The sequence below is a fragment of the Marmota marmota genome, unplaced genomic scaffold (genome assembly GCF_001458135.2).
Source record: "Marmota marmota marmota unplaced genomic scaffold, marMar, whole genome shotgun sequence".
NCBI lineage: Eukaryota > Metazoa > Chordata > Mammalia > Rodentia > Sciuridae > Marmota > Marmota marmota.
The window spans coordinates 18,889,492-18,913,509 of NW_026000016.1; the positions used below are offsets into that span (position 1 = coordinate 18,889,492).

The following is a 24,018-nucleotide window of genomic DNA, read 5'->3' on the forward strand; positions in this document are numbered from 1 at the left end:
TTGTCCTCCTCCCCAGTTTCCCTTCCTATTATAGATTTGTGTGTGTGTGTGTGTGTGTGTATTTAATTACAGTTGTGTGCTCGTGGTAAGTTATTCTCTGGTAAATAATCAGATGTAATATGAAATTTTAGACAAGAAACAATACATGTTTAAGTCTGAGATCGGTATGGGAAATAGAATGGAGCTTAAAATAGAGAATGAAGAGTTTGCAAAATCAATTTTTGACTAAAACATGGGTAGGGCCTCCAAGAATCTTCTAGAACAATTCCACAAAAATCAGAAAGCTGCTTATAGAACAATCAAGTTCAAGAATCCACTCCCAATGCCACTACCATACCACTACAGCTCCCTCTGCACACCCATGAAGCTGGTGTTTGAACAGTAGAATGCAGTTCAGTCACTGTCTTTGTAGCAACTGAATCTCAACATCCCCAAAGCTAGAGATTAGACACTGGATTTCTGCTGCAGAAAACCATCATATCTTTATAGCCTTTATTTTTTTAACTTATTTTTTAATTGTAGATGGATAAAATACCTTTATTTTATTTATTTATTTTTATGTGGTGCTGAGGATCAAAACCAGTGCCTCACATGTGCTTAGGAAAGCACTTTACCACTGAGCTACAATGCCAACCACTATTGCCTTTCTTGCCAATGGGTCAAAGCAGCAAGATATTTTCTCTGCCTTGTTTTCTTTTTCCAAGTCCGTGCAAACACATCTGATTGAAGGACAAAACTTCACATTCAGAATTTTAATTGTAGAGACTCTGGGGAATGTAGTGCTTATTTGTAAGCTTGTGCAGCAGGAAGGCCCACTAAGAAGTGAGAAAGGAGACTGTGCCCAACTAACATTCGAGAACAGGTTTTTTGTTTTTGTTTTTAAAGAAAAGCATACCTGTACTTTTTCACTTATACTTTCCACTTCTTTTTGCTTCTTTACTAGTCTTCTTTTGTTTTCTTCCCTAAAAAAGGATATGGATAAACCTTCTACTATGTCAATGTTTTACAGTTTTTCTTTCCAGATGGACTCAGTGATGCTAGATAGCTGTGTTAGTCAGCTTTCCATCACTGTAACAAAATACCTGAGATAATCAGTTAATAAGGGATAAGGTTTATTTTGGCTCACGGTTTGAGAAGCTTCAGTCCATGGCCACTTGACTCTGTTGCTTTGGGCCTGTGATGGCATAGTTCATCATGGCAGGAGTGCATAGTAAAGGCCTGTTTACTTCACTGCAGCCAGGAAACAAAGAGAGAAAGAGGAAGGGGCAGGTTTCCAATAACGCCTACAAGGGCATGCATCCAATGACCTAACTTCCTTCCATTAGGACCTACGTCCTAAAGGTTCCACTGCCTCCCCAAAGCACCAAAGGCTGGCAAGCCTTCAACATATTGGTTTTTGGGGAACATTCCAGATCCAAACACTAGTAATAGCTTATACCTGGAAAGTGTATAAACTGACAATATTAAATTTCATTCTGTATTTTTTTTTTCAGATTCCCATCCATCATGACTGCCATACGACTACGTGAATTTGTTGACCGTCGCCCAGGTATTCCACCCAGGTAATGATCTTACAGATGCACAGCCTTCCAGAGCTGAGGCAAGGCAGGCAGGCACCTAGTGCTTTTGCCTAACATGTGTGAGGTCCTGGGTTCAATCCCCAGTACCACAAAAAATAAAAAGCTATTAGAAGCTGTCATCCTGCTGCTCCCTTATTGAGAAACAACTGCTGCCAGAGGAATCTTCTTTGGATTTAGGGAAAGTTGTAAAAAAAAAAATTTTTTTAAAGGAAATCCCATACAATATGCAGAATCCAATTAACAGGTAGCTCCAAATTTCCAAGAGATCAGGAGGATTTGGGTTTTTCTCTGGGGAAGGGCTTTTAAAATGTTGGAACGACCCAAATTTTGGATGGGGGCCTTTTACTCTGCTTGGGGTAAATCGAACCACCCCTGTGCTTCTGCAATATGGGAGCTGACTGCACAGATGGAAACCAAGAAGGAATTTCACTCCTTCTCCAAGATCATCTATAGCACAGGAATAAAAAGCCCTATACATGTTTTACTGTGCCGAATTCATCTTGCTGAGAGGTATTGGATAACAATCTGTAAATCCTAACCCCACTGTCTTTCACCTTCTACTGAGATTTGTAATTCAGAACTCTGGGGGAGCAACATAGTGAGACTTTCGGGTCAGCCTCAATGGCTTCATGGATTTGAGCAACCTTTATGTTTACTTTAGTGTTTAATTATTTTAACAATGTTTGGTCAACAGAGAAATCCTTTGAACTCATAAATTACCAAAGGAGGGGTGAGTGGAATTCTCTTAAGAATCCTCTTTTCAGAAAAAGCACAGGTCCCTGAAATCTACCTGAGGAGGAAACAGGGTAGAGAGAAACAGGGACTGGTTCTAGTATTTCCTGATTCCTCCCTCCCCACAAGTCCTTGGTCTTTTTGTGGGTATATAAGACTGTTTTGTCTCTATGGGGCCCATTTAGCTGTGGTCTTGTCTCCTGGAGAAAATGGAAACAAATCTTTGTTGGTTTCTAATGCTTGGTGCTTCACGGAGCCAAATCAGTCACTGGGTCTGGCCTGAGCCAGCCCCCAGGGGAGCCTGGAGGTTTGGGGGAACAGAGTGCAGCAAGCCCTGTGGCCCACTGGACTGTGTTCAGCTCACTTGTGCTTATTATCAGAGCCATAAGAGGGGAGGCATGATCCAAAAGCTCCATCTCTTCTTGTACCTGGTGGAGCTGGTGCCCCGCCTTTCTCCTGCAGTGCTTCCTGGGGGGCACTTCTATGCCTACCTTATGCCTTGTCAAAAACCATAGGTCCAATCCCTCAGCAAGATACATCAATTCTATGTCCAGAACAGATCTCTCACCAGAATGCCTTGTATCCCTGTGACAGAATAACTGAGATATACAACTTATAAAGAGGAAAGATTTATTTTAGTTCACAGTCTTAGAGGTTTCAATCCAGGTTGGTCGGCCCTGTGCTTTGGGCCTGTGGCAGCACCATACACCATGGCTGGAGCATAAGGCAGAGAAAGCTACTCACCTCATGGTGGCCAGGAAGAAGAGAGAGGGCCCTTCAATGGCACAATCCCTATGAATTAACTTGCTCCACTGAGGCCCCACCTCCTAAAAGTTCTACCATCTTCCAATAGCACTATGAGCTGGTTTTATGGTTTGGATATGAAATGTCTCCTGAAGGCTTCTGTATTGAACATAGCCATGTTCAGAGGTGGGGATTTTAAGGAAGTGAGTGGATTATGAGACTTTGGCCTCATCCGAAGATTAACCCATTGATGGATTCATTGACAGTGAGAGGTGGTGGAACCTTTAGGAGTGGGACTTCAGTTGGAGAAAGTAGGTCACTGGGACATGCCTTGGAAGGGTACTTCTCTTCCCTGGCTTCTTCCCACCCTCTGCCTGCTTCATGGCTACCATGAGGTGAAAAGCTTTGCTCTGCCATGCCCTTCCATCATGATGTTTCTGCCTTCAGCCCGTCGACCATGGACTGAAACTCTGGAACAATGAGCCAAAATAAACCTTTTCTCCTCTAAGTTGGTTTTTTCCAGGTGTTTGTCATGGCAACACAGCTGGATACCAAAACTTCAAACACATGGGCCTTTGGGAGACACTCCAGATCCAAATTTCAGCAGTTTGACTCCAGCTCACTGCCTTGACATGGGCCAGAACACCACTGCCTCTCCGCTTATCTATGACAACTCCCACTCTTCTCCTCCAACAATCTGTTCCCCAGAATGGGCTTCATAAAATGTTAATTGGATCACAGCCCTACCTTGAATAAAATGGCTCAACCCACTGCATTTATCATAAAATCTAAACTTATTGCTGTGGCCTACAGAAAATACCCCTGCCTATCTCTTCTTCAATCTTCTCCAGGAGGCCATGCTTCTTTCATACCTGGGAGCTTCAGATAGCATCTTCCTTCTGCCTGGACTGTTCCCTTCCCCAACCCTTTTACCCAGCATGTCTCAGTGGTGTTGCCAACTGGTCAGACAGCCATTGCTTGGCCCCTCTGGCTAGGAGAGACCTTCTTCCTCTGCCTATCTCTCCACTTCTGTTATCCCCTACCTCACACCCTTTTTCTTTATTGCTGCTATCACAACTTCCTTCCTTTCTCACCACTGGAAGGATAATACTCATACAGCTCCTATTGTGTGCCAGACATTATTCTGAGTACATATTATCTCATATAATTTTTTGCAACAACTGTGAATTCCAGATGAGGAAATTGAAACATCATGTGAGTAAGTGATTGTCCCAAGGTCCCATAGTACTTGGCAGTGATGGGCCTTATACCCACTGGTTTGGCTCCACCATTGTTTCTTGTCTTCACTGCAATTTGCTACATCTCCAGATTAGCTGGTGTGGGGTTTGCTTACCTTTGTCTGAAATCCACTATCATAACCTCTGCTTAGCAGATAGCCACACATGGTAGGCCCTCTGGGTACAGTTCTTGAATAAACTAAAAAGAATGAATGAGAAAACTATTCTGTCCTTTATTTGTGGTTTGGCCACCTGTGACTGGCAGGACCTGGGCCTGCCCTTCTGCTCTTCTGCATAGCATTCATCCAACTCATCTTTAAATGCCTAACCTCAGGGACTATACCAGGAGAAACTGAATTGCAAACCAGTAGAGGCACCTAATAAAAATAAATATTAAATGGCTTACAAGTAATTTGGACCACTTATGATTCTCATTAAAAGAATAGTATTAAATGCAACTGTTAACTGGGATCAAATCCAAGCCTCGGGCTGGAGAGCTGTCATTCAGGGGCAGGGCTGTTTGTGGCATTGGTTTTTGGAGTTCAGGATGTTCCTGAAAAGATCATTTCAAGTGCATTACATTTAGTGTGGCGCAGAAGATAAAAGATAGCAAAATTGTGTCATATTTAAATAGATTTTTAAAATATTTATTGGGTTGTGGTGGTAGCTCAGTCATAGAGCATGGGCTGAGGCCCTGGGTTCAATACCTAGCACAAAAAAAATTTTTTTTTCAATTGGAGCAGTCTCTCAGTCTCTAAAATATCCAGAGGCAGCTGTTGGGTCAGCTCATCCTGCATGGGAAGATAGCAATACCTAACATGGAATATTTTACTCGCCAAGTACAAATATCTCATTTACTCTCATGTAACCTTTAATGGAAATGATAGTTATTTGCCTATTTTAATAATGAGAAATCTGAGGCTCCTTCATTCCTTGAAGAGATAGTATGGAGCCAGTAGAGCCTGGGAGGCAATAGGATAGACTGCTGGTCTCCCAATCCCTGCCTTTAATCCCGTTTTCTGTATTAGGTTGGCCTTAGCTGAATTACTTATTCCCTCTAAGCCTTAGTTTCCCAGCTTGTTATAGTACTTACCACACTGTTTATGTTTAGTTAGCTGCCTGAATGCGGTTTTCATTACCAGATGGGGAACTTTGGGTGAACAGAACATGTCTACCATCACTGTGTCCCTGGTACCCAACATACTGGAGACACATTAGAGTTTGCATAAGGACTTTTTGTTAAATTGGAATAACAGCCCATCTGACATTGCTATGTCTTTATTGGTTTTCCTTTCCTTTTGCTGCATCATATGTACTTGCTGTCTCTCCGTAAGTAGGAGAATCACCAAGTTCATACAGAAATAGTGACGAACTCTTTTGGATGAAAGGATGAACATCCTTTTCATCATGCACACACACAGATGACTCTCTGGGTGTGACACGGGGTTTAGGGAACTGAGTTTGATTCATGGCTTTGGCATTTACTAGGGTGATATTTAGAAAGTTCACTTAACCTCCCTGAGCCTCTTTTTACTCTTAAAACACAGAAAGTTAATAATATTTACCTTGCAAGGTCACTGTGAGAATTAACATGAGATCATCTCTGTAAAAGTGCTTTATAAAGCATGAGGCACAGCCCAGGTGCAAAGACTTCTCTTTACAGAGTCACAGTGACTCAGACAACCTCACGCTGTGGTCCAGCCTCTGGAGGGATGAGCACCTCTGTCCTTGCCTGTGCATATTGAATTTTGTCTGAGACTAAACCCAGATCCTGCTCCAGTTACAGTCACCCTCCCAGGGAATAAGTTTGCTCTTCTGTAGACTGAACACATCATCTTAAAGAGCCAAGCTGTTGGGACTTGTAAATAATGCGCGATGGGATTGGACGTGGCTGGACTGCCTGCTCCCACCCTAGGCAAAGGAAAGTGCTTTCTACAGCTAATTCAAAAATCTTGAAAGCCGAGTCAATAGAAATTGGTCTGGGCAGAGCCCTGGGCAAGGCTCCAAGCCAAGTCTGGAAAGTTAGTTCATGCACTCACTTAATATCCATCGGTTTTTGCCTCACATCTAACCTCTAGAGGAGAGGCTGGGTACTATGTAGCCTCTGCCCTCGCTAAGCATTTCCCCTTAGGAGGTAAAAGTTTTCCTTCAAAATACTGGTATTTACATTTATCAATTGGTAGCTATTGTGTTTGAGATGAAAGTCACATGGAGCATCTTGGAAAATTGACCCAAAGAGGTGGAGGCAAAGTGTGCCATCCTTTCATTTCTCAAATCTCTCTACCTCTCCCCCCTGCCTGCCCTCCCTCCAATAGCCACCTCATAACACGCACTTTCCCACTCTCTCCACTCCAACTGAGACCTACCAAGAGACACCCCCAAGGGACCGCAGGAGTGTTACTTGGTGCTGGAGGAGGCTTCTCAATTCTCACAACAGCTTTATACACTGCTCCTAGGGAGCAGCACTTAGTTCATTAGCCCGTATTTCGCTGGCATTTGGTTACCATTTTTTGTGTGGTAGCACATAACGTTTTGCCAGCAAAGAACCCATAGGCAAAACACAACCTACTGCAAAAGCAGAGTGTGAGAGACCGCAGTGCCCCTTTGGAACCCCAGCAGATTCTTCACAAACTCCAAGGTGTTGCTTGGATGAGCACTTAAGAAAGCTTTGTCTCGACTCCCATGCATTCAGAAATGCCATTTGTTCCCTATTTGTGTGCCAACTTCTCTTTCCTCGTATGACTTAATCCCTTGCCGTTATTTACTATTCAGGGTTCAGTCATATTATCCCAGCCACTGGGCAGGCCCAGACAGCCTGTGGTTTTTCTGAAAATCAGAACTCCCTGAGGTCCTGTTTGCATAGACAAAGACACAGACACAGCTGCCCTGCTCAGCACTTGCCCTTCAAACTTGACAGGCCCCCTCTGGCCCCTTGCTATAGCTTGGATCTTCAGTGTTCCCCAAAGGCCCAAGAGTTAATGACTTGTTCCTCAGTCTGTGGCACATACTGGGAGGTGTTGGAACATTTAGGAGGTGGGGTCTAGTGGGAGGAGGTTAGGTCACTGAGGGAATGTCCTTGAAGGAGATATTTGTACCCTGGTCCCTCCTCTTTCTTCTCCTCCCTTCCACCCACCACAAAGTGAGCAGCTTTGCTCCCACTACGTTTTGTTTGTTTTTTAAAGAGAGAGAGAATTTATTTATTTAGTTAATTTTTTGGCGGACACAACATCTTTGTTTGTATGTGGTGCTGAGGATGGAACCCGGGCCGTACACATGCCAGGCGAGCACGCTACCGCTTGAGCCACATCCCCAGCCCTGCTCCCACTACGTTTCCATCATGATGTGCTATGTTGCCTCAGATCCCAAAGCCATGGAACCACCCGATCATGGACTGAAACCTCCAAAACTATGAGCCAAAATAAACCTTTCTTCTTTTTAAGTTAATTTATCTCAGGTATTTGTTACAGTATTGAAAAGCTGACTAACACACCCCCCTGCACACTCTACTCTATACCCAACTCTGTCTGACTCTTGGCCTCTATAATTCCCCTCACCTGGAGTATCTTCCCAGTCCTATTTGCCTGTCCAAACCCTAGACACCTCTTCCTCCTTGATGCCCCATTGGCCTTTCATTTGGGACACTATTTCAGCATGTAAAGAAGATTTTTGAGAACCAATACTGCTTCTTAGCTTTGTATTTGCAGACCCTAGCAGAGCACAGGGTACCTTATCTTCATTCAGTAAATGTTGAGTGAACCTAAGGCATAGCTTGCATGCATCATCCAATATATATTTAGTGAGCTTAATTTATGCAAGCCATGTGCTACTTTCAACTGACTCTCCTTTTGTATGAATTCTCATGGCATCTACCGAGTGCTCAGAATTTGTAGAACGTTCAAAAAGACCCCACATATCCAGGCATCACATACTCTATAATGACATTTTCCCATTGACAGTCACCTTCTTACATTCCTCCTCCAGGGGAAATGGCAATGTTCTTCCCAATTCCTTGTCTCAGATACTTCTCTTTTATCCTTAATCCCACCCCCTAAAATATCCCCAACCAGTCCCCTATCTCCCCCTCCTTCCACATTTCTTTTTTTTTAAATTTTTATTCTCTCTTTTTTTAATTGACAGAAAACACTGCGTGTTTTTATCTTGTACCACACTATGTTGTGAAGTACACATACATTGTGGAATAGCTAAATTTAGGTAATTAAAAAAATGTGCTTCCTCGGTTACCATTTTTGTGTAGTGGCACATAACGTCACTCTCTTGACATTTATTAATCCATCATCTTCATATACATTTCCACCACATTGTTCAGAATTTCATCATATCCTAATAGTCTTTCTACTTTTATTCAGAGTGTTCTCAAATCTGAGAGCTTGTCTGGAAGTTCTAGCAGGGGAATGCAGCTACTCAAATGCCTTTGACTGAAGAACGGTCCTCTTCTGGGAAGGTCCTCCTCTTTGAGTACACTGCTTCAAGAGGGGCACACATGGAGAGGTGAGGGAGGAAGGGGACACCCACTTAGCTAGCCAGATCAGGTGAATCAACCCTGGCAATCAATGGGATGACAGATGTCACAGCCAGATTGCCTTCACTTCCAAGCATTCTCAATTTGTTAGCACCACTGCCATCAGAGAAAATCTTTCTATATCGTGTCATTAATCTTTTTAAAAATATTACAAAAAACTCTTGACATCAGGTGATTCTCAAACTTTCAGACACAATACTTACTTTCTTTGAAAACAAGTTTATTCAGTATTGAAAATGCTGTCTTGAGCACTAATCTCCAGGATATATAAAGAACTCAAAAAACTTAACACTTAACTTAAACAAATAACCCAATCAACAAATGGGCTAAGAAACTGAACAGACACTCACAGAAGAAGAAATACAATTGATCAACAAACATGAAAAAATGTTCATTATCTCTAGAAATTACAGAAATGCAGATCAAAACTACTCTAAGATTTTATCTAACTCTAATCATAATGGCATTTATCAAGAATACAAGCAATAATAAGTGCTGTCAAGGATGTAGGGGAAAAGGTATATTCATACATTGTTGATGGGACTGCAAATTGGTGCAACCACTCAGAAAACTTGGAATGGATCCACCATTTGACCCAACTATCCCACTCCTTGGTTTATATCCAAAGGACTTAAAATCAGCATACTACAATGGCACAGCCACATCAATGTTTACAGTAGCTTAATTTACAATAGTTAAACTATGTAATCAACCTAGATGCCCTTCAAGAGATTAATGGATAAAGAAAATGTGGTACATACACACAATGGAATATTACTCAGCCTCAAAGAACAATGAAATTATGGCATGTGCAGGTAAATGAATGGAACTAGAGAATATCATGCTAAGTGAAATAAGCCAATCCCCCCAAACCAAAAGCTGAATGTTTTTTCTGATAAGTGGATGCTGATCCATAGAGGGGTGGGGGGTGGGGATAGGGAAGAATGAAGGAACTTTGATTTGTGTAGAGGGGAGTAAGGGAGGGGCGGGATTGTGGGGATGAGACGGACAACAGAATTGAGACAGGCATTATTATCCAATATACATGTATATTTATACTACTGGAGTGACTCTGCACCATGTACAACCAGAGGAATGAGAAATTGTGCTCCACTTGTGTACAATATGTCAAAATGAATTCTATTGTAAAATAAATTAATTATTTAATTAAAAAAAGAAAATGCTGTCTTGAATGTTGCTTCTATAATTCAACTCTGCACAATAAAGAGTTGGTGAAGAAGTTTTCTTCACACTGGTTGAAGAAATTTCAATCGGAAAAGTAATTGGGACAACACTGTCTTTTTATAACAAATATTTTGCAATGTCTCTGGTATATTTTTGAAATAAAATCCATTAATAATATAATGCACCTACACATAATTTTAAAATATCAATATAGTATTGTAACTATAAAATAAAAGGAAATGTAATTTATTATAAAATAAGATGTATTTCAGAATATAAACCTGAGCACCATGACCCTCTAGCCTAGTCTTCCCTGACACCACTTGTATTAGTCAGCTTTCTGTTACTATAACAAAACAATTGAGATAACTAATTTATAAAGAAAAAATTTTAGCTCATTGTTTTGGAGGGTCCAGTCTAACATGGGGCAGACCTGTTGCTTTTGGCCTCTGGTAGGCATACCAGATAGTAATGGAAAAGGAGTGTGTAGTGCAGCAAACTGCTCACCTCATGGCTAGGAAGCAAAAGAGAGGAGAAAGGAAGGAGAATGGGGTTCCACAATTCCTTTTGAGGTCACACTTCCCATAATCTAGGGACCTCACCTCCTGGAGACCAAGCCTTTAATCCATGGACCTTTGGGGAACATTTAACATCCAAACCGCAGCATCACTATATTCTGGTTGGCAAAATCATCTCATGTTCACACTCCCCCCCAGCCCTCACCCCATTGGCTCATGTTTATGCTTCAAAACTTCCTCCACAACCAGTGCCCCCAGGTGGGGTAGAGTCCCTCATCCAGGCTTATGAGCACCTCATGCTTTGATGTCACAGTGCTGCTCTATTTATAGCTCCTTTATTAATTTTTTTAACTTAGGAAAATATACAAATTTATCAAAAGTAGAAAAAATAGTATGAGTCCCACTTACTCGTTTCCTTATTTCTATAATTATCTACATTTGTTCTACATATTTTATATATCCTTTTCTTTTTTCCTAATATTTTGAACCTAATACCTGACATCTGAAGTATTTCCTTATGAATCCTGAAAATAAATTGCACTTTTTTTTTTAACTGCTCCTGGAGGTTGTGGCGAGGGGAAGGGAGGCCTGCAGGTGCCATGAACTCAGGTATGGTGGAAGGAGTTCGTTATGTCAGACACTGTCAGGAAATTTTGCAGGTTTTAGTTGCCAGGAACAGGTGACCAAATCCAAATGTATTTCTATCATATAACTGCCAATGTTCTTCTTTTAAAGAAGTAATTGTAACAATTGCTTTTTAAAAATCAACTCTTTTCCTTCTCCATAGTAACTTCATTGTTCACAGAGGAAAGGATCTCCGAGGCTACTACCATGGGCAACTGGCAAGAGTTCATTATGATGATAGTGTGAAGAAAACACCCAGGTGAGACACATCCTAAGTATTAATTTCCAAGAATGTCACCAAAGCTAAAATGATTTTTATGGGTGACATAATCTCTTAATAATGGTAACAATAATAACAAGTATTACTTCATGGTAGAAAAGATTTAAAAGGAAATACACCAACTATCAAAAAAGATGGGTTTTGGGGCTGGGATTGTGATTCAGTGGTAGAGCGCTCCCCTAGCATGCACGAGGCACTGGGTTCAATCCTCAGCACCACATAAATGTAAAATAAAGATATTGTGTCCACCTACAACTTTAAAATAAATAAATATTTTTTTTAAAAGTGGGGTTTTGTTGTTGGGAGTGGGTGGGGAGATCTTTTCTTTCTTTTTACACTGGGGATCATCAAACCCAAGGCCTCACTCATGCTAATATGAGCTCTATTACTGAGCTACACTCTCTAGACCCAATAATGTCTTTTTAAATCAGTGGTAAGATCAATAGTATTTTGTATTTTACTTTTTAATCTTTTTCTATTTTCCAAATTTTTTATTTCTTTTATTTTTATTTTTTTGATTTTTGTGTGTGTAGTGGGGAGGTTACTTGTGGCACTTTATCAGTGCACTGCACCCCAGCGCTTTTTATTTTTTACTTTGAGACACGGTCTCAAAATTGCTAAGGCTGGCTTTGAACTCATGATCCTCCTGCCTCAGCCTCCTAAGTCTCTGGGAAAACAAGCATGTGCCACCACATCCAGCTTTCAGTGTTTTTTCTAATGACCACACGTTGTTTTTACAATCAACAATAAACAAAGAATTTTATTAAATCATTATTTAAAATCCCATGTCTTTAGGATTTCCAATTGGCCAAATAACTGAAACTTACTGAGATTCAGTTTCTTTCTCAGTAAAGTTACAAATTTGGCCTAAATGTTTTCTACCCTTCTAGGTCTGGTTTTCATAAAAAGAAAAAACTAAAATCAAAGGTACTTTGATTCTCTCTCTCTCTCTCTCTCTCTCTCTCTCTCTCAGCTTAGGGAATCAGGAAACTATAAAGGCAGCAATTTGAGTAACTTATGAACTGTTTGATCTTAGGCAATCTTCATTCCTTCTCAGTATTAACTGCCTTAATCTGCTAAATAAAATAATGGATATAAAATTCCATAACATATTAAGCACTCAACATACAATTACTATTACCCCAAGTTCATCATCTAGTATATGTTACAGATTTCTCCTCTCCCAGTTGACTTTGGTGTAGCCAAACCCCAGTTATTTTCCATGCAGAGAGAAAAGAGCCATGGCACCCATACTTTGGAGCAGCACATAGTCTATACTTATATGATCAAACTGGAAGTAACTTTGAGGTCATCCTGGTCCAATCAGATGAATGAAAAATAGCAAGAGAAGTGATATCTTGCCTGAGGTCACACAGTACAAAGTTAAACTTAAATTTACCCCTATTTTCCCATTCCCAGTTCAAGGCTCTTAGTTCTAACTCATATAATTATAGTCAACTGTACTTTTGTTTTCTGTTATTGTTTTGTTTTGTTTTTTGAGACAGGGACTCACCATGTTGCTGAGGTTGGCCTTGAACTCCTGGGCTCAAGGGATCCTTCTGCCTTTGCTTCCCAAGTAGCTTCGGTTACAGGCATGCCACCCTGCCTGGCTTAGTACACTCATTACAGCGACATCCTCTACTAGGGTACTGACAAGAAGGGAAACAGGCAGGACCCAGAGCCAGAGCTGTGCAAGGCACAGAGGCACCCTCTGAGTTTGTTCTTTGTGCAATCTGACAATGTCCTTACTCTGCTCACCACCTCACCACCACCACCAAAACCCGGCTGACTGATGCCCAAACATCAGCATGGCTCTATTAAAGGAACCTGATTTTACTTGGCTCTTAACAAGACTTGTGCCTGCCAAAGTTCAGCATTAAGATGAAAGAGTTTGTTAAGAATAAAAATAAAAAGTAAAAATCTACACAAAATGCTACCAAAACAGGAAATACTGTGGTTCTTAAGACCATTCTTAGGTGCATTTTGGAGGGGGGATGTGGAGGAGGGGGATTTTTAAAACAAGAAAGTTAGAGGGGAAGGGGGATAGGAAGGGCAGCAGAATAAAATAGACATTATTATTGCTGTGGGTATATACGTGACTGCATGACCAATGTGATTCTGCAACCTGTACACAGAAAAATGAGAAATTATACCCCATCTGATTCAAATGTATGATATGTCAAGATCATTGTACAGTCATGTGTAACTAATTAAAATAAATAAAATTTTAAAAAAAGAAAGTTATTATTCATGTCCAATTTTGTTCCAAGGTGAAAAAAATCCTAAAAATAGAATGGAAAATAGAATGGACTGTTTCATGAATTGGCAGGTCAGTCTACGCACAGGAGCCATGCTTTACTTCTTTGTGTCATTTCCAATTGTTGTATATGTGCTGCCTGAAGCAAGTATTTTAAATCTAGTTATTGTAATTGTGGTGTCACTTGATAGTTGTCTAATGGCTTACCTTCCCCAAATATCTTCCTCCACCAACTGGCGTTTTAGATTACAGTCCTTTGAGTGAAAGTCAGAAGGGTGCTGTTGTGTTATTTGAAAAGGTAGAATGTTCTAATTCTTGAGAAAGGCTCCAGATGAAGGTAGAGGCAAGCTGGCAGTTCATCAGGAGTAGATCTAGGGGGTGGTCCCAAGGATCAGAACCCCCAGTGGCACAGAAGTGACCAGTCTGACAGCAATGGTCACACAGAACCCAAGCTCACAGGAAACTGATAGAGTCACCAGACAGCTAATGTTCTCATTGACAGCAAGAACAGCAGGAGACTCATTCCATAGGAAAAGGAGTACTACCATCCACCACTTAAAACACCCACTTTACAAGGCCAAATACCTATTAAACATGAAAGAAGAATAAGTAGAGGTGGGTGGGTGTTCCTGATGCTTCTCCAGGCTCATCCACAATAGATCACTCTCACCCATTCAACATGTCTCCCACGGCACGGTGAGATTCTTACTCTTGCCTTTTTTAAACTTCAGACAGCGTCACTCCATTTCCACCTTGCAATCAAGTTTTTACACAATCAGGAAAAGATTATGAATTTTTTGTTTTTATGCTGAGGATGGAAGCCAGGGCCTCATGCATACTAGGCAAGTGTTACCACTGACCTACACCTTCTGAACCCCAACATTTTTATTATTATTGAGTAGTTTTGATCACCTCTTTGTATGATGTGGTCACAGTAAATGTATCATACGTATCATACGTATCTTAATACGTATCATCAGTAAATGATATAAGACTATCCTACTCAACCCTGATTGAATTTAGATGTTCCAAAATAACAGTCAACATTTAATACTTTTACATCTATAGCAGCACACCTCACTTATTTTTAGCATATATAAATATATACTATATCATATAAATTATATATATGTGTGTGTGTATGTGTGTGTGTGTGTGTGTGTATGTGCCTGGCACAGTGATGATGCACACCTAACAATTTCAGTTACTTAAGAGGCTGAGGCAGGAGCATTGCAAGTTCAAGACCAGCCTGGGCAACTTAGCAAGACCTTGTCTCAAAGTAAAATTTAAAAAGAGCTAGACATGTACTTTAGTGGTAGGGCACTTATCTACATGAGTGAGCCCCCAGGGTTCAATCCCTAGAATCATACACACACACACACACATACACACACACACATATACACATACACACAAAAATATTTAATAGAATATTTAAAAGATACTGATGGTAAGCTGTCTGTGTGGTACACACTTGTAATTTCAGTGTCTCAGGAAGCTGAGGCAGGAGGATTCCAAGTTCAAGGCCAGCCTCAGCAATTTAGCAAGATCCTGACTCAAAATAAAAAATAAAACAGATTGGCTATGTAGCTCAGTGGTAAAGCACCTCTGGATTCAATACTCAAAAATAAAAAAGAAGGAGGAGGAGGAAGAGGAAGACATTGATAATAAAAAATTGAAAATTACCAATAATGGTATCACCCAGAGCTAATCATGCAGATCCACACCAAAATAGGATGAGATACGGTTGGGAATGGTATTGTGGAACCTTTTTTTCTTTGATAATAGCTTTATTGGAGTAATTTATATGCCATACAACTCATCCATTTAAAATGCATAACTCAAATCAAAACCTTTGTTTAAATTTAATAATATATTGTGGATGTTTTCCATCTCAAAATTATAATTCTACTGCATTAGTTTTCATGGTGGTATGGCATTCTCTATATATATCTATCTTAGTGACTAAATAATTCCCTATTTTTCTTTTTAAAAATATATCCTCATTTGTAATTGACAGTAGTCGTACATGTTTATGGGAACAGTGTGATATTTCAATACATGTCTACAATGTGTGATGGTCAGATCAGGGTGATTGGCACCTCTATCCCTTCAGCTGATTCCTTTTTTTTTTTCCACCTGAAAGTTCTTCTCTCTCTATCATCATAAAAACACTTTGTAAGCATTCTTAGAACTAAGTCTTTGTTAACATTCCTAATTGCTAGAATTGTTGAGACAAAATATACGTTTATTTTCAAGGTCTTAATACGTATCACCAAAGTTGTAGGTGAATGTATACTTACATTCATATCTGAAATACTGTACTGATAATGAAGATTCCCATGAGGGTACCCGAAGGTATTTTCCCATTACATTTTGATTATTGTTTACTTTTTACTTTGGAGAGTGTTTATAATAGAGGTACAAGAAGGTTGTGATTAATTTGAGGCCTATTAAACACCAAGAAGCACCACAGTGCTGATCCACCTAAAAGAATGCATTGGTTTCTTGAAGGACTCAAACATGCATAGAAAAATTATAATGGGCAAAGGTAGAGTGGGCAGGGGGCGATCTGGCCCACAGGACACAGCTGTGGGTGGGCGGAGTCAGTGGAGGTTTTGATGCAGGTTGCTTTCTGTGATCTTTCCTTGGGGAGGAGGAGAAGGAAGGATGCTTAAAGGGAAACTGAAAGCCCTGCACTATCTCTTGCAATTTTGGCAGGCCCAGCATCACTTCCAGGGAGTGGGCTGTGGCTGATGAGAAAATGGACCTCTTTTCTTCCAGTGGGTACTCATCAACTATTTCTCTTTACATTTAGACCACTCATAGACTTGGCAATTCCAACCGAGAGAAAAACTCCGCATCAGCCTCAATTAGACCAACAAATGCTCATTCGATATATTCGTTTTAAAAGTCGTTCGAAGCCTGTCGACTCGTGGTATAACGAAACCACTTACCAGAGAAGCTATTCGCTGCCATTTTACGACATGGGTGAGTCGGGTCAAGTGATCTTGACCACTGAGTTAACCCTGCCGGGGCCACAGATCGGCACATTCCCTGAGCTTGCTGACTCAGGGAGCCAGTTTAGGACCCGGCTGGGGACAGGGATATGTGAGGGTCTGGGTGCAGAAAGAAGTTAGAGGGGTGCCGAGGGTTCCTCCTTTCCTGGCTCCCTGCATCTGGGACTTCAGGGATGAAAATCTGCAAGTGTCCTTCTTAGGAAGCCGACTCCAGTCTGAGCCCTGAGTCCCTGTCCCACCACAAATTGTGAGTGGGCCTAAACACATTGTTGAGGGAACTTCTTTTTCTTTCTCTATTTTAAATGATGTTATGACAATTACTTGACATATATGGAGGCATGGTTCAAAAATTCCCAACTCCCCTCACTGTATTTCTCTGTTTCAGCAAGTGGGCAGAGGGATCCTGAGAGTGTACAATGATGACAGCTTAATATTATTTACATAGTCATTAGTGCTTTGGGGTTTTGTTTGTTGAATGAATTACCTCATTGGAAGACTTTGTAAATGAACAAACCCCAACATTTTGGGGGCTCTTACATGGTGACAAGGACCTATTTAGTCCTACGGCAAGCTCTCTGAGGTGTTACCATCCCCATTTTACAGTAAGTTGCAGGGACCATTCATTAACTAGCCCCAAACCACATAGCCAGGAGGTGAGATCAGCAGGATTCAGGACCCAGAGCATTTCCCTCCCAAATGTGGCCAACTGTGAAGCTATAGTGCGTCTGTCACAGCTGAGTGTCACCTGCATGAGTTACTATTTAACAATTTTCTTTAAAGTGAGTCACACGAGAAATGGTGGGAGTAAAAGGATTTAGCCTTCCCTCACTCCTCCCAGAGTGAGCTGGAATAAGCTGGAAGGGCAGAGAGATGGCCCCAGCTGGGTCCCAGGTCCCCAGGGAACAGCCAACAGTAGCATCAGGAGGAGTGGGAACCAGGCAGAGACAGGCCAGTCTTGGGAGAATTGAGCCAGGGACTAGGTGGCAATAGATGAAGCTGGGATAGGGCCAGCGATTGACAAGAGGTTACAAGCAGGGCAAAGCTGGGTTCTGGAAGCAGGAGAAGGTTGGAGTCTGAGAAGGGAGGGAAGTGAGAACCAAGAAGGAAGATGGAGGCTGAAATGAAGGTCATTTAGAGAAGGAGGGGCAGGCAGGGAGTGAAGAGTGGTTGGGGTGGGGGTGCCAGAGCCCCCTTGAGGAGGTTGTGGTAAAGGAAAGTGGGGGGCTAGGGGTATAGCTTAGGGCTGAAGAAAGTGTGAAGCCTGGGAGGTGAGGAGGAGCTGGAGAGGAGAGGTTGTCTGGATGTGCCAGTAGGACTCCTGCCCTGCAGACTGACTGTGTAAGTGAAAAATCTGTTGCATGAGGGAATCCAGGTGGGTTTCCAAAACAAGAGAAAACTGGACCCTTGCCGGGCACTGTGGGCACACCTGTAATCCCAGCTGCTCTGGAGGCTGAGGTAGGAGGATGGCAAGTTCAAAGCCAGCCTCAGCAAAGGCGAGGCACTAAGCAACTCAGTGAAAACCTGTCTCTAAATAAAAATACAAAAAAAGAGAATGGTGCTAGGGATGTGGCTCAGTGGTCAAGTGCTCCTGGGTTCAATGCTTGGTACCAAAAACAAAAACCAAAAAACAAAAACTGGACCCTTGTTATAATTCCTCTGCTAGGAGGAAACCTCATTAGATAGACACAAAAGGTATTCTCCCACACTTATTTCAGAAGACAGTTTCTAATTCTTTATAAATCTACAAAACCAAATCAATGTTCAGCAGAGCAATTAAATATTTACCACCTACTAGGTACCTTGTCCTCTGCTAGATACATAGAAATCCAGGCGATGATCTCAGCCACAGGGACCTTACAGTCCAATAGGGAAGAGGACCTCAACCTTTTAGAGAATGACCGAATACCAACTAAAGAAGTAGGAGTCCAAAGATGAGGTCACTGGAGCCTCACTACAGCCAATTTCAGCTAGGAATGCAGCATGCATGAATGGGGCCTGAGTTGGGCTGTGTGATGAGTCTGTTGGGATGGGCCACCAGGGACAATGGATGCTGTGGTGAGATTTGTTGGGACTGGGGGAGGATGTTGGCCTGACTAGGGCAAGGGAGAAGACTTTTCCCTGGAAGCCTAGGGAAAATCAAATTTGGACAATCAGAGTCATAGTCAGCAGAGTGACCCAGCTCTGCTCAGGACAGGGTAGAGAAGGCAGGTGCTACAGGCAAGAAGAGCAGCCAGAAGCTGTTGCAGTGGTGCCACGTGGGATGGTGTGAAGTGGGGGACAGGATTCAGGCATCATAGTGCCATAGGCCTGGCACCTTCTAGCTGTGTGGTGTTGGGCTAGATACTCAACTTCTCTGAACCTTTTTGCTCCTCAATAAAATGGAGACTCAAAGTCTACCTTTAAGATAGTTGTTAGGATTTAAAATATCTCATGCCTGGAACTGTGCTAAGTGACATTCATGTATGCTCATTACCACTAGTTGTAAATGTCTCCATGAAGTAGGTATATTAGAGACCTTAACCACCTACTAAAAGTTGGGCATGGTGGTGCACGCCTGTAATCCCAGCAACTCAGGAGGCTGAGGCAGGAGGATCGCGAGTTCAAAGCCAGCCTCAGCAACTTGGCAAGGTGCTCGGCAACTCAGTGAGACCCTGTCTTCAAATAAAATACAAAATAGGGCTGGGGATGTGGCTCAGTGGTCAAGTGCCCCTGAGTTCCATCCCCAGGACCAAGTAACTTGTTAGTTGAGGTCAAATCTAGATATGTCACTCTCCAAAAACAGTGCTCGTAAATTGAGCTGGGAAGGTTTGAGTGGAAATGGAGTGAAGATTCATATGGCAGAGAACTGGAAGTGAGGAAAGATGGTGCCAATAAAGAATGTGCAAGAGAGGAACTAAAGATCACTCCACAGCCTTGTTTCTGCAAGATTGTTGGTACCTCTGATAGAAATAGTGGTTTGAGGCAGATATGATCAAGTTAGGGTCTATAGACAATTGAAAATATGGTGCTAGAAAGTGCAGGCTAGGCAACAGAAGATGAAGAACAGCTTTGGATATCCCCTACTTAGTGAGGACTGACTTATTCCAGTGTCATTTATATTGAAATATTCACTACTCTGTTCATTGAGTCAGTGATTGAATGAATGCATGTTAGTTGTCTATTGCTGAGGAACAAATCATTCCAAAACTTTGTGGGTTAGAACATGAATGATGATTTTTTTAAAAATGTCTTAGGGATTTCCATGGGTTGGGAATTCCAAAACTGCTCAGGTGGGCAATGGTGGCTGAGGCTCTCGAGATTTCAATCAGATGTCAGTGAGGCTGCAGTCTCAGCTGAAGGCTTGATGGCTGGAGGATCCAACCCAAGGTGGTTTAGTGACAGCATTGTCAAGCTGGCTGTTGGCTGGAGGCCTCAGTACTTTTCCACGTGGGCCTCTCCATGGGGCTGCTTGAGTGTGCTGATGGCGTGGAAGTCAGCTTCCTTTAGAATGAGTGATTCAAGACTGAGGTGGCAAAATGCAATGGCTTTTATAACCTAGACTCAAAAGTCATACCCTATCACCTCCGATTTATCCTATTAGTCACATACAGCCACCACTAAGGTCGTGTGGGAGAGTCACAGATATCCTCAGAAGCTGGCAAACACAGTGTGACTATTGTGCACCAATTATAAACGAGACGCTGTGCTATCCTGGGGATACAGTGACCACAATAGACAGGACACCTGCTTCCAGAGAGCTGGCATTCTGCTGGAGGACACAGGACACAGCCAGATACACTTTTTTTTAAAGTTATAGATTTTGGTAGAGCTATAAGGGAAATTAGCAGGGTGATGAGCACAGTTGAAGGAAGTTCCTTTAAATAGAGCTGTCAGGGAAAACGCGACATAATTTTAGCTGAGCCCCGAAAAATAAGAATGAGTCATATAAAGAACACTTCAGGCAAAGGGAGCAGTAAAAGCAAAATTCTGAAAACTGGAAAAGTCTTGCAGATTTGTGGAACAGAAAGAAGGCCATTGTAGTTTGGTGGGTAGTGAGTTAGGGGTTAGAATAATAAGGTGATTGAATTTTATTTCAAGAGCCATGGAAAGTCATCAAAAGATTTTGAAGAGTGACATATTATTTAAATTTGGGGGAGGGTGGTCCTGGGGATGAAGCCTTGCGTGTGCTAGGCATGCATTCTTCCCTCACCCCTTCTATTTTGGAGAGATCACTCTGGCTGCTGTTAAGACAATGGAAAGAAACAAGAGGGAGGGTATGCAGACCACTGAGAAAGCTATTTAGTGGTTTAGACCAGATATTATGATGGCTCATAGCAGCAGAGAAGATGAAAAGGAATAAATGGACTCTACAGAGATGTGGAGGTGACATTAGATTGGACTGGGTAACAGATTTGATGTTAGGCACATTTTTATTTATTCATACTTATTCCTTCAGTAAATAATTTGAGAGCCTATGTGAATGCCAGTTGGTGTGCTATTTTCACAATATAATGTGAGCTGAAAACAGACACAAGTTTCCTACACTCAGGGAGATTTAGTAGAACTAGCATGGAAGTAGCCATAGGTTCTACCCTCCATAAATGCTGGGAAGCAGTTTATGGGATGCTATAATGGCATACAGTAGACAGGAGGTTTCCCTGGGGAAATGAGCCAAGAGCTGAAGGATAAGCTAAAAGCTAACTAAGCAAGAAGGGAAACACATTCACAGAGAGTAGTTTGTGCAAAGGCCCTGTGTTGGGATGGAACATGACATGTTTGAAGAATTAAAAAAAAAAAAATAAAGAGATCTGGGGACATAGCTCAGTGATGAGTGTGTGCTTAGCACATACAAGGCCATAGGTTCAATCCTCAGCAGAATAAGAAAGACTTTACTGGCCATATTCAGGTTTGGAGCCTTTAGCCTCAGAATGGGACACAGTTGAAAGTTTTAAAAAGAATAGAGATAATGATTAAATTTTCATTTTGAAAAGATTACCCTAACCATGAAGAAGAAAAGGAGAGGCAGGGAAGGGAATGGAGAAGGCCAAAGATTGGTTATGGAGAGCCAATTGTTGTGATTTGGTTGAGGTTCTTAATCTTGGCTATATCACTTGAAGAGTTTTCAAAATATCCAGATGCCCAGACTATACCCACTATTACTGAAATCAGAATCTCCCAGTAGGGGGTGGCTGGGGTGACCTAGGCATTAATAGCTTTTAAAACTCTCCAGATAATTCCATTGTGTAGCCAAGTTTGGGAACCAATGATTCAGGTAACTGGTAATGGGTTGTATCGGTACAAAGACTGAGAAGGATTTGAGAGAGACTTAGATGGAAACTGTTTTATAAACAACAGGCAGGCAAAAGGTTGGTACATAAGAGGCCTAAGAGAAGAACATTACAGTCAGAGCACTGGTAGAGAAAAGAGCAGAGACTGAATCAAACATATTCAGATCAAGGCACAAACTCCTTCAGGAGTTTTGAGGAAGGGCTTTTCACAGAATAAGAGAAAGCAAGATTAAGTTGTTTATCTAATCCTCGGGTTGTTGAGCTTCACCATTAGGCCAGTCTTTGTGATTAGATTCCTTTTACATTTATTTATTTATTTATTTATTTATTTATTTATTTATTTTTGCAGTCATGGGGTTCAATCTGCATGTCTTGCACATGCTAGACAAGTCTTCTACCATTGAGCCACACCCCAAGCCCTATGATTAGATTTTTCAGGGCTGAAATCATGTGTAGATTAGCAATCTCTTGCATTTCATGTTCCCTTCTCTGAGGTTTCTAATTTGGCAAATTGTTTAGGAAAAGAATAAACATAGACTATGCATGATAGGTCATGTTTATTGCTTTAAAAAATCTTCCTCCATTAAAATTCTTTCTCAACACACATCATTTATTTACTTAGGAAACATTTATTAAGCACTGACTATGTGCAGGCCACATTGGAGGATATAGAGCAGGCTGTTCTCAGAACTTACAGCTTGGGAGGAGGAGGCATCTCTCAGAAGAAAGTTGTCCCTGAATTACTAACCCTGGTACCAAATAATTAAAGATCATTCTTCCAAACTAAAATAAATGCTTTTAGTAGCTGTGTGACCCTTAGGTTCTTTGACCCTCACTTTTCTCACCTGCAAAAAGGATAAAAATAGTATCTACCTACTAGAACTGAGATATATGTATAAAGAATTTAGCATTGTGCTAACAGCAGCAGTTTGATACAAAGTGGTTCCCAGATAATGTAGTACTAAAAGGCTTGGTGGGGGGGCATCTAGAATTAGGCTGTCAAAATGCAAATTTGTGTGATTTATTCATTTTATTTACATTTTGGTATAAAAGTAGGCTTCTTAACTGGAGACCAAAGAAATAACTTCTGGCTAACTAAGTCCCTTTTTCCATATTTTAAATACAGCCCTTTGCCTTACATGCCATAAATTATTATGTTATTATGCACAATTGCTAAAATAACAGTGTGTTAAAATCAAGGAGTAATCTTATAATAAATCATTAATTTGTTTTAAATTCCAGGTTGGGACCAGAAATTACCCACCATTTCACTGAATCCTAGACCATTGAATTCAGTGCCAGAGTTCTACTGTTATGAAGACAACAGTGGCTTCGAAAGATAACTTTTAAACTAAAATAACCCTGGCCTTGGAACAAAATAACTTCCAACATTCTTAGAAGACTCTTGAAATAAACTGATGGTAGAACTATTTTTAATTTAAGTGTGTATACAACAGCTCTAATCCTAAAATATTTACATGTTACAAATTCTTTTCAGATTAAGTTGATCAGCCTACAACTGGGAATCAAGATCCAGCCTTAAGAAAATGTGTCATGGGTTAAGGGTACATAGCTCAAAGCACTGGCTAGTTTGAGTAAAGCTCTGGGTTTGACCCCTAGCAACACAGAAAAAGGAAAAAAAGGAGGGAGGAGGGAGAGGGAGAAAGTGGGGGAGGGAGAAGAGAAAGAGAAAGAGAAAAAAAAAAAAGAAGACAACTTGTCATATGACTAATACCAGTCATTGATGATGCACACAAACCATCTTATATGGTAATATGTGGGACTAGGTGAAAACATATAGTAATTGCATCTGCTCAATATCATTGTTGAAGGTGGGGGGAGAACCTGGAGTATATAGCCAAGAAGGAAAACAACTGAAGGGGCTCTAGATGAAGAAATCCAGGAAAAGCACAGGTCTGCAGTAAGAAGCAGGGAGGGTTTGAAAAGAAGACTGTCTGTGTATACAAGTTTAACATCCCTATGGCAGCAAGAAAGCTTGGTAAGTATGCATCAATTCCATAGGCAAAAAGCCA

General features: G+C 41.2%; 1 protein-coding gene across 1 annotated transcript; it reads left to right on the forward strand.

Moving 5' to 3' along the window:
• The first annotated feature begins 1,506 nt into the window (after nucleotides 1–1,506).
• CUNH1orf100 (chromosome unknown C1orf100 homolog) lies at nucleotides 1,507–23,958 on the forward strand. Its single transcript, XM_048809258.1, has 4 exons — nucleotides 1,507–1,562; nucleotides 11,325–11,420; nucleotides 16,517–16,689; nucleotides 23,228–23,958. Exons 1-4 carry the CDS (start codon nucleotides 1,507–1,509, stop codon nucleotides 23,326–23,328), a joined length of 426 nt encoding a protein of 141 aa, XP_048665215.1. The 3' UTR covers nucleotides 23,329–23,958.
• Nucleotides 23,959–24,018: the final 60 nt, after the last annotated feature.